A 12,448-nucleotide genomic window follows, 5' to 3' on the forward strand; every position below is an offset into this window, starting at 1 on the left:
TCTGGAACAGATTCAGGATCTGGAGTCTTCGTGTTTTGTGTTTGATATATTTTCTTCGGTCTACCTGGCTGACCTGTCTTCAGTAATTTTGGACGTCCTCTTCCACGACGAACTTCACCATCTTCGTTAGATGTGTCTTGTAACCTAACTTCAGTTGTAGATTCTTCTGGGTTTGAATCTCTGTCCTCTTCTTCGTCTTCTTGATATTCCTCATCTTGAGAATCTGATTGTTCTAATAGAATGTTACTCGAATTATCAGTCGTACTTGCTTCTGTATCATCTGGCGTAACCAAAAGATCCTTCGTTGATGTGTCGATTAAGTCTTGTTTCTCAAAGAACCTTACATCCCGTGCCTTGATTACGGTTCTTGTTCCGGGTTTCCAAAGTCGATATGCTTTAGACTCTTCGGAATATCCGACTAAGACGTATTCATCACCTTTCGGTTAAAACTTTCCTCTTCTTTGCGCCTTATTCAGTACAATCACTTTGAATCCAATAATTCTAAAGAAACCAACGTAAGGTTTGCGTTTCGACCATGCTTCAAAAGGCGTTTTTCCATCCAATGTCCTCGTCGGACATCTATTTCGAATATACGTTGCTGCATTGACAGCTTCTGCCCATAGTGATTGAGGGAGATTACCTTGTAACATTATACATCTCGCCATCTCAACAAGTGTGCGGTTCTTGCGTTCCGCAACTCCGTTCTGTTGTGGTGTGTATTCGACGCTCAGCTGGTGCGTAATTCCTTCATTTTTCAGAAAACTCTTGAACTCGTTCGAAAGATATTCCCTTCCGTTGTCCGTTCGTAACTTCTTGATTTGTTGACCCGTTTGCTTTTCGGCCTTCAGCTTGTAGTTTTTGAATGCTTCAAGAACGTCAGATCGTTTACGCAACATCACAGTTTCGGTATAACGCGTGCGATCGTCTGTAAAGGTTACAAAATATTTAGCACCACCAAGAGATTCGGTATTTATCGGACCGCATATATCCGAATGGACTAATCCCAACACGTCCTTATCGCGATATGTGGAACTTTTAAATGGCAGAGTGTGTACCTTACATTTTGCGCATACTTCACAGTTAAGTTGGTCTAAGTTAGTTACAAAGTTCATGCCATCCACCATCCCTTCCGCTTTTATCTTCTTGAGATCATTGATGTTTACGTGTCCATACCTTTGATGCCATCTCATTATTCTATCGTGCTCATTTTTCGCCAACATTGCTTGATCTATCTTCTCATCGACGACGTACAGTTGATTCCGTTTCGTAGCTGTCAGGATCGTTGAACCGTCTTTCCGTTTTATGAGCGCGCGATTTCTTTCAAATATTACTGAATGTCCTTTATCTGTAATGCTCGGCACCGATAATAAATTATTTCGTAGCTCCGGTACGTATAACGCGTCTTGTATTTTTACCGAATTATTCTCGCGTCGATTTGCTCTTAAATGTAAGTTTACATTACCTGATCCGACCGACTTAACGAAATGTTCTCCTGCTGTATACACTTTCGATTGGTCGTCTCTATTAATAGTTTCGAATTTCTGTTCGTCATTACACATGTGCCTGGTCGCACCGCTGTCGAGGCACCACACTCCCGATTTCGTAGTGAGTTCTGTATTACATGCGATCGCGGTTAGAGCATTGTCCGTATTGTTTGATTTATTTTGCTTTGGCTTTGCACGGCAATCACGACTTCGGTGTCCGAATTTATCACAGTTATAACATTTTCCGTCGAATTTTTGTGTATTTACTTTCGCGTTGCCATCTTTCGGATTCACACGCGAGTTCACACGCGACTGCTTTCCACGATTGGTGCTCCCTCTTGCCAACAATGCGTCGCTCTTCTTATCACCGTCGGTCGTTTTCGCATCTCGGTCGTTCTGTCTCGCTTCTTCTTCTTTGAGCTTTGCCTTGAGAACTTCGAGCGTTGGTATGTCGTCACGTGATTCCATGGCTACGCTGAAATTTTCGTATTCTTCCGGTAGAGAATTTAGCAGCATTATGGATAATAATTCGTCTGGAATTTCAATGCCTGCCTCTTCCAGCTGCCCTGCCTTGGTCGTGAAATCATTCACATGTTGCGTTATCGTCACGTTCGGCTTCTTTTCCATCCTCAGCAACTGCTTATATAATGTGGCCTTTCTTACTGGGCCTTTGGATTCGAAGATTCCCTTGAGACAATCCCAGGCTCCTTTTGCGGTCTCAGCCTTCTTTACGTAATTCAGCTGACTGTGTGAAATGCTCAGATTAATTAGCGCTAGAGCCTTCGAGTCCTTCCTTATCCAGTCGTGTGCATTTTCTTGCGGCTTAACCTCTGTGCCGTCAACGTACTGCCACAAATCGTTATACACGAGTACACTTTTCATTTGTACTTTCCACAGTTCGTAGTTACTCTCCGTTAATTTTTCAATGTTCGAGAAAACACTCGCGGACGCCATTTTTGAGAAGTCGTTTTTTTTTTATCAACACGCGCAGTCAATAATGAAACGCTTCTGGGCCCATAACCTGTTAGGAATAGTTGGTTATAGGGCGAAACTAAAATATCGCAGAGTACTTGTATAAAGTATTTATTTGGCACTGCCCGCGTTATGTATATAAAGTAAAATGAACTGGCTAGAACAGAATTTGCGTGCACACGCGGAAGCTATCGGAAGAAGGAAGGACATAGAGCAGTACATCATTAGAAAGTAAACTCGAAAAAGGAACTAGTCCTCTGTCTAGCGTTACTAAACTATATCGATAGTAACTAGGACCTAAAAGCACGAGCACACGTAGATCTGACATTCTAACAAATTTTTTATTAATTTAATTATATTTTTTACTCTTTCCTACGTCTATTTTATACATAATTTTTTTAAATTTGATTGATTAATTCTTAAGTTGTGTATAAACAAAAAACCATGTATTAAAACATTCTGAACACAAAAAGTTATTAACAAAAAAAATTTCGAAAATATAGCAGTTATCTTAAATATTGAGAGGCATAAACGACTAATATTACGTTTTATTTTTAAGTAGAGAACATTTTATTTTGCAAAAAAGTCGCTGCTTTATCAAAACACAACATTTAAAGCAGTAAATTGTTGATAAATTGAAGTATTTTTGTATTATATATTGTACTATATGTATTACGTATTATCCGTGTATATAGTAAATAATATATCGTATTATATATACACATGTATTATACACATGTGTATAAACAGTACACAAATAGGCGGGGGAGGGCCTCCTCACTGATTTTAGGACACGCCTTCGGCGTATAGATTAGTGACGCGCTTTAAAAGTATTTAATTAACTGTTTAAAGCGCTTCACTAACCTACATAGGTTAGTTGACGCGCTTTAAACATTTAAATACTTTTAAAGCGCGTCACTAATCTACATTTGTTAATTGACGCGCTTTAAGGGCCAGTTTCACAAGTGTCGGTTAACTTTTAATCTTAGATTAACTTACTCTTCGTCTCCTTCTAACGTCCCCCTTAGAAAAAGACGAAGAATGAGTTAATCTAAGATTAAAAGTTAATCAACACTTGTGAAACTGGCCCTAAATAGTTAATATTCCTACTCATGTAGTTACCTTTTAACCAATGTAAATAAAAACTTGGGATGTCATAAATAGAGTACTACCTTATACATAAACACGAATTCCTTGATCCTGTATAGTGTGAACCTCGCTTCAACTTAGAAAGCACATACAAAGTACATACTCTCTATTCTCTACTTTAAATAACTTTCCTTTCAATATATCAACAATTCACTGCTTTAAATAATTTTCCTTCGTTTAGACATATACTATTTCTACATAAATATCAATTATTTATGTCTATTAGTACTCAAAATAACTGCTATATTTTCCAAACTACTTTTTTCGTTAATAACTTTTTAACGAATAACGAGTGACGGCTAAAACCTTCTGAAGGTCACTCGGGGTCATAACTTTGACAACATATATCAAGGTCATTGAAATCGGTGAGGTCGCCTTTAATCTAGACATTTACCGTGTATATATATATATATATATATATATATATATATATATATATATATAGAAGAGATAAAAAATGAAGGGTTCCGATTTGTTTTATCATAGATGGGACTTCTTAAGCTTTAAAATGAGATGTTAATTATTATTATGCGATTATTAGTTTCGAAGATCTAAACGTTCAAAGTGTGATAGACCGGGAGCCCGTAACACTATAAATTTGTGTCAAATCTTATTCATCGGGAAACCCTATATATTCGATAGAGTACATCTTTCTAATATTGAAAAGCCATTTCTTACACCTGGAGGGTGGGACAACTCCTGCGGGGGAGTGAAAAAAAAAGCAGAGGGTATGTCAAATTTTATTCACCTTGAAACTTATTTGCTAGTTAGTTTTTAATAAATAATTTATGAAAAAACGTTTCTTACACCTGGCAAGCGGGACAAAATTGTTCTTACAGGTTGTAAACAATGTAATATTTCACGAGGGTGATGTCAAATATTATTCACTTTGAAATTTATATAAGAGGTAAGTTTGAACTATAAATAATACAAAAAAAAATTTTTACGGCTTTTGAACGCGGACCAAACGAGTTCTTACACTGCTTTGAAACTAAAAATTAAGAGCGCCCACGACGCTTTTTTGCTGCAGTGCGCACACGGTAATTTTCCTTGTAGTATGTTAGTATATAAATCGGGTTTGTCAGTTACGAACATGCAAAATAGATGGACAATAAAATGTGGAATAATTTTTCATTGTATATTATTCATTCTTTTTATTAAAGTAATACGTATAATATATAAAATCAAATATTCTGAATCATCGTCACTGTCTGAATCCTGAGAGGCTAGGAGTTCAAATTTATATCTGAATAATTTAATTCTAAGTCGTCCATAGAATGACCGATTTCATCGTCATCCATTTCCAATAAAAAATTTATTCAGACTTTTTGTAATGTCACCGAGTTGAACATTGACACCTCAATTGTAGCGTTCGAAGAGTATGTATGTAAAATTTACGGTTATTGTAAACTGAAATGTATTAATGAAGCGAGAGTCGCGGCTTTTTGTAAAACTTACAAATTAAGTGATAAAGAGAACATTTTCAAAATAACGAAAAAAAAACTTTGATGCGTCAGTGCTACCTCCTAGCAAAGCAGAATTAAAACAACACATTCTGAGATCCATCTATATCGCAAACATTTGGCGAAACGCGCACAGACAACAGATAAATCATCTCATGATGGAAGACTTTGGTTGGAAATTAGAGGAGGACACATGCTTTTTTAAATGGTTTGAAGGCGATCAAATGCCAATAAGTATCGACGACATCGTCGTGGAGAATCCGAATGAAGAAAATGAAGGTATTGTATTGTTATTTAAAATTGATTCTTTTACAATCTTAGCAAATATTCATGAATTATATAATTTCAGATCAATCAGAGGAAATGGATGACGATGAAATTGGTCATTCTATGGACGACTTAGAATTAAATTATTCAGATATAAATTTGAACTCCTAGCCTCTGAGGATTCAGACAGTGACGATGAGATTCAGAATATTTGATTTTATATATTATACGTATTACTTTAATAAAAAGAATGAATAATATACAATGAAAAATTATTCCACATTTTATTGTCCATCTATTTTGCATGTTCGTAACTGACAAACCCGATTTATATACTAACATACTACATTAAAGGAAAATTACCGTGTGCGCACTGCAGCAAAAAAGCGTCGTGGGCGCTCTTAATTTTTAGTTTCAAAGCAGTGTAAGAACTCGTTTGGTCCGCGTTCAAAAACCGTAAGAATTTTTTTTTTGTATTATTTGTAGTTCAAACTTACCTCTTATATAAATTTCAAAGTGAATAATATTTGACATCACCCTCGTGAAATATTACATTGTTTACAACCTGTAAGAACAATTTTGTCCCGCTTACCAAGTGTAAAAAACGTTTTTTCATAAATTATCTATTAAAAACTAACTAGCAAACAAGTTTCAAAGGGAATAAGATTTGACAAGGACACGTTCAAAAATTACATGTTTGTTATAATTTTCTGCATCTATGTACCGCTGACCGACCTCGCCAATATCATGTACCTTTCTTACTCGATTAAAACAACTAATTCTATTAATATGGCGGTGAATAAGATATTTGACAAAAATTTTGTCGCGGGCTCCCGGTCTTGCATCGACAAGAAATTTAGCTGAACTTTCTAACGCTACTGAATCGAAGAGATAAGAAATGAAGGGTTTCGACTTATTTTATCATAAATGGGACTTCTTAAGCTTTAAAATGAGATGTTAATTATTATTCTACGATTATTAGTTTCAAAGATATAAACGTTCAAAGTGTGACATGTTTTCGTTGCAGCTGTGCCTGGATTTATCCCCCCCCCCCCTTATACCCCCCTTACTGTCGACAAAGACGTAGTTCTACGTCAAAACTGACTATATATACATATATATTTATATTGATATAAAATTCTGGGGAATTTCAATTGTATCGAGATGTAGTCCATCCGTATTTGATAATTTACCATCTCCGAGTTGCATTAGCCAATTTGCAAATTCTTTTTCTTCCCCAGTTCTCATATTTTGCTTTAGTTTAACCTGAGTTACATTCCTCCATATAGAACTGTATTTTACAGTCGACTCAATTATGGCTGCTTTCTGTGCATGTGGCACTACGGGAAGATTTTGTCTAAAATCTCCTGCAAATAAAATTACTTTTCCTCCAAATGGTCGAGGATTCTTCATTAAATCTCTTAAAAGTTTATCAACTGCTGTTAAAGCATGTCCAACAGTCATGCTCACCTCATCCCATATGATTAGTTTGGCAATGATCAGTTCTCGTGCAGCTTGAGAATTTCCTTTGATATTGGATTTAACACTATCATCAATTGGAATTGAAAGCTTGAATAGGGAGTGATAAGTTCTTCCTCCTTTTAGAAGTGTTGCTGCAATTCCAGTCGAGGCACATGGAAGAACTATCTCGTTTCTTCCTCGAATAACACTTAGAAATGTGTTAAATAAATAGGTTTTACCACTTCCTGCAAACCCGTCAATAAAAAATAACCGATGAAGTTCATTTTGATTTTCAATTGCTCGCATGACAATATCGTATACGTGCTTTTGCTCAGCATTTAATGTCGATAATAAATAATCACCACGTATTTTTTCTTCATCCCCATTATACTCTGTTATGTAAATATTTACTGGAGTTGGATTTGGTAATTGAAAATTCTTACAGCTACTTCCATTATTTATTAAAATTTCTTGTATATGATTTAAAGCCATATTTTCAGGATTAACAACATTCTTATGTACAAAGTCCTCAATCAAGAAATCTTTGTATTTATTCCAAATAGCTAATACATTTATTAGAGTTCCAAATATGCAAATGTAGGAAAATAATTCTCTAAGTTGTACAGGCATTTTGGATTCTATTGCTCCCTCTAGCGTTTTTCCCCAAAGATCATCAGTTTCCACCAAATTTTTTGCAATTGCTGCATCCTTAAATGTCTCATAAACAACTCCATTAACAGTTTTCAAATCTTTAAAACATTTAGCTCTAGCCACATGTAATAGAAGAAGACGTAGATAAAATCTCTCAATATCTTTTATGCTTACTGTATAGAGTCTTGAAATTATCTTGTCACCACCTTTTTTACGTGGCTTCCACTTAGTTTCTTTTTTATCGTAGACATAATAATAAGGAATATCTGTGTAAAGAAACTGCACTGCATTTTCATCAGATTGATTTAATTTTAACCATGCAGTCAGCGTAGTATTTCGATTAAGCTCTCTTTGAGCAGCTTGCTCTTCATTTCCCGCTTGAAAATAAACCATTTGGCGATTAGGCAAATGAACTGCCAGTCTTATGACTGTGTGAGACTTCATGAACAGATCATATCCGTTCAGTCTCCACATTGCTTCTGGAGCACTGACATATCTTGCATTCAGGAATGAGTTAACTTCATCTATTCTAATGAATCTTGTGCCATCTCGTGCTTGTACTTCAATTGCAGCACAGTCAAATCCTTTATGAATATATTTGTAAAAATTTCGTAACCGGTTTCCAAAAAAATCGGTAACGAAAAATAATACATTTTATAGCATTTCCCAGAAAATTCTACCTCTACTTCATATACAATTGTTTAAGATTCAGTCAATTAATTTCCGAAAAATTGGAAAATTTTCTGATATCGATTTCCCCAAAGATCGATAACGAAAAATTATACACTTTATGGCAATCCCCGGGAAATTTTACCCCCACTTCATATAATTCTTTAAGATTCGGTCAATTAATTTCCGAAAAATTGGAAAAATTTTGTAACCGGCTTCCAAAAAAATCGGTAACGAAAAATTATACACTTTATAGCACTCCCCGGAAAATTCTACCCCTTTTTCATATATAATTCTTTTAAATTCGGTCAATTATTTCCCGAAAAATTTGAAAAAATTTCAGAACCGGTTTCCAGAAAATCGGTAGCAAAAAATTGGCCGCGACATTTTCATCTCCGGGAAATTCTACCCCTGTTTCATATACTTTGGTAAAAATTCGGTCCACTAACGAATGAGTAGTTCGCGTACATACAGACAGACAGACAGACGACGTGACTTATATATATAGATATATATGTATATATTTAATTGTAGTGAATTGACTATATATATTTATTTTAGAATAATAGTCAAATATAATGTTTACAAAAAGTTATAATTTTAAAAAGATATTATTTTAGTCCAAATTAACGGCGCATTTAATACGAAATCCGCATTTGTGATCATGTAATAAAATGACGGTATATTGACTCATATCAAGGCACGCATAGCTGAAGTTGCTATTGCCGCACGCGTGAGATGTGTGTGAATATGTGATTTGCTACCTACAATGCTGATAAAAGCTATGGATATATACTAAGCTATATATAGACACTTTTTAAATTACCGGTAAGCATTACTATCTACGGATAACAATTTGAAATGTCTAATATAGCATGACACGCCAGAAACGAGTTAATCAAAATGTTTTATCCATGATTTACTTAAGTTTATTTCTACTTATGAAGTACAGTTTGCGAGAAATCAAATTATTACATCAAAAACCTGAAAAATAAAACTTACCTCATATATAGCGTTTTGTTGCCTCATATAGCGAGTCAGATTAAAAATTCGAAAAAATGATAATGAAATATAATAATATGCCGCCATAATGCTAAGAATATGTAATGGAAGTTAAGAAATGCTTTCTACCATGATAGTTTGGAGTCATCGAGTTTCAAATTGAACTTTCGATCTGACCCGAGTCGGGTCGAGTCAACCAATCGAAAATACTAATAGTTTCAACGCTGTTTAGTCGAATCGGCTGTTATACGGCGCTACTCAGTCATGACAGTTTACGAATTAACTCAGTCAACCTATTACTATTGTCAACCTAATTTACACGAAAACAAGTATACCTGCATTGTGCACTTTTGTCCCACTGCATGCGAACTTTTGCCCCACCGGTAGGGCAAAAGTGCGTTTTTGCAATCAGTTTAAGAAAAGTTTATTACATAGAATGTATTCAAAATATAGACATAAACCCTAGTGAACTTTGAAAGAAAATGTTTAAAGATTTTACAGTTCAAATTTCAAGATTCTAGCTATATCTCAACGGTAAATATATGGGATCAAAAACTAAGTGCGTACTTTTGCCTCACTCTACTCTATGTATATTGTAATTTATTGCTTCTGTAACTATATTAATTTCTTTACTTGCGCACTATGTACCGCGCCTGATTCGCGCGTATCGTCGTTTATTAATTTGTTGACATTTTCACGAGTCTAATGACATATTTAAAATTAATTGTTTTTTTGCAACAGCATTTTGCTATTCAATCATCACAAAATAACTTTAAAAAATACAATCTTTATTAAGAAGTACATGTCTGTTACTCGTTTTGTATTTCTATTATGTTTTTATTAATTTAACATGGACTTTTGTCGTATAGCCAACTTACTCTACTATCGGGGCAAGCTGGCTACAATGCAGCATGTTCTTAGTTCACTTATTACAATGAAACTATAATACAATATACAGAAGCGTTCCTGGCATGAAAATGTAGAAAGAGATTCTCTCTATCATATTTTAATCATGATAATTAGTTGTTTAAAAAATCAAATGCCGAAATTGTGAAAACTGTGCCAATGAGACCCAGTCTCCTCTTTACACTTTTTATTTTTTCAGTCACAACGGAAATATATCAAGCATCGTGAGATGTGATGATAATTTGAAAAATATGCGCACATAAAGATGATCATTACAATTTTTATTACTACGATATATAATATATATGGTTATTTCTTTATTATTATTCTTTAACAAAATTGTGAAAGAAAATATTTAATTGTATATCTAATTATTACTATTTCTTTTCTGTTGCAGATTTATTGTTGACGAATGACGTACGTGAAATGCAGATTTATTGTTGACGAATGACGTACGTGAAATTTATGTGTTTTAATTTTCAATAAAGTGTGCGGTAATTTGTTAATTGAGTTGATTGCAAAGTGTAGAATTATTGTAGAACTATTGTGTAATGTGAACTAATTTGAGAAAAAGATGACGTCTCTGATTCAGAGGGACTTCGGGTCCCAGACGAAGAGGGAATCCACCAGCAGTACAGCGTCCAGCTATTTAATGGTAAATATTACAATCATGCGATAAATTACAAGACTGTTAAATTGTAGGTCCCATATATCTGCTAACAAGCCATACGCTACAGATATGCAGCTTATTACTCTCCAGAATAATTGAGGAGTGAACTAGTAATCTATTTCCATAAAAATTAAAATACATACTATAAAGTTTCTCTTAAGGAAATTAAGAAAGACCAAGGCCCAACTTGGACTGTTCTCTTCCCCTGAGAGAGATCAAGGACTTGGACTATGTGCCATTGTTGATTCTGATGATAAATTACAATCGCATATTATTAAAAATAATAAACAAGTAGGTACATTGCATAATCTAATTTTTGCAATAAAAAATATTTTGGTTAAAGATGTATCACATATACCTTTCCAGCAAAAAGCATATAGTAATCTGAAAAATCCAATATATATCGGTTGTATGCATACTTTTTAACGGTTGGCTACTATTGCATATCATAACAAGGACATTAATATTATTTATTTAAGTAATTTTAACCACTTTTTATAATTACTGGCAGCGTATTTGTAAATATTCTTAATAGAGGTTCAAAACTTTTGGCTGTGAATCTTGCCTGAATCCAACTGCTAAAAACAAACTTTTTATCCAGATTATATATGTATAATTTTTGTTTTTGTATATTTTTTTCTTTTTATTTTTGTATTCAGCGTATTTATTTACCTTTTATAATAATATTTTATACTAATATTGCGTGATATTTTTGATCATATTTAACCGTTACTTTTTATCCAAAAATATCACGCAATATTAGTATAAAATATTATTATAAAAGGTAAATAAATACGTTAAATACAAAAATAAAAAGAAAAAATATCGAGCGAACAACACAAGAAAACATGGCAACACCATTGATATTACTTTTAACTGTTGGGTGCTCTGAACGCCCGACCATAGTAGTATCCTTTATATCATTGACATTCTAAAAAAAGGAAGGTTAGTAGTGAGGTCAAAAAATGTTAAAGTGTAATAAAAATCCACTTTTAAGGTGTATATAAGGGCAAATGACACATCAGAGGCCGTATAAACATCGGCTGAAAATATCGAAAGCCGGCACCAAAAAGGTGAAAAACATATATAGTTACCGAGCTTGTAGTTCGACGTTGCCGTGTTTTTAGGGTCGGTATGTCAAGATCTGTGAGAGTGCTACAGTTTTTATTTCTTTTCTCAGAAACTAGTCAGTGAATTATAGTAAAATTTATTGAGAATCTGTGCCAATGTATCCTCTATAGGAGAGACCGGAGCAAAGTCATCACCGGGGCGAAGTCGTTATTCCAATTATCTCGAAATCTGTATGTTGTGTGAACTTGCCATTAATACTGTAAACGCGGCTTATGGTGCCCACGTGATCAACGGAGTTTAGTGAGGTTATGTAATTCTTATCGAGGCAAACGTCCCAGTAAACAATTTGTCAGCAAATTGTAACCAAATTGACACCAAATACGCGCAAAACTTGTCGACAAATCCGGTGCAATCTGTGTTTGCAATACGCTTGTGTTTTGCTAGCAAAGCTTGTGTACATGACTTGACACCAAATTGACGCCAAATATCGAGCAAAACAGGGCAGCAAAAGTTCAACGGCAAATTTGCGCCATATTGTGAACAAGGCTTGCCAACAAAAGCTCGACAGCCAAATTGCGAGCAAACCTTGACGAAAGAACTTGACGCCAAATTGACACCAAATACCGAGCAAAGCTTGCCAGCAATCTAATAGCAAATTTTTGACAAATTGCTATCAAAGCTTG

General features: G+C 34.5%; 1 protein-coding gene across 2 annotated transcripts in view; it reads left to right on the forward strand.

Moving 5' to 3' along the window:
• The window catches only part of Spri (Src homology 2 domain-containing protein sprint), a 541,914-nt gene that overhangs the window by 268,583 nt on the left and 260,883 nt on the right, over positions 1 to 12,448 (forward strand). For both annotated transcript variants that reach the window (XM_071776342.1, XM_071776332.1), the window contains exon 2: positions 10,422 to 10,679. In XM_071776342.1, the coding sequence (XP_071632443.1) occupies positions 10,599 to 10,679 (81 nt within the window). In that variant the 5' untranslated portion in view covers positions 10,422 to 10,598. The remainder of the gene's footprint in view (positions 1 to 10,421; positions 10,680 to 12,448) is intronic.

The sequence above is a fragment of the Temnothorax longispinosus genome, chromosome 1, assembly GCF_030848805.1.
Source record: "Temnothorax longispinosus isolate EJ_2023e chromosome 1, Tlon_JGU_v1, whole genome shotgun sequence".
NCBI classification, from domain to species: Eukaryota; Metazoa; Arthropoda; class Insecta; order Hymenoptera; family Formicidae; genus Temnothorax; species Temnothorax longispinosus.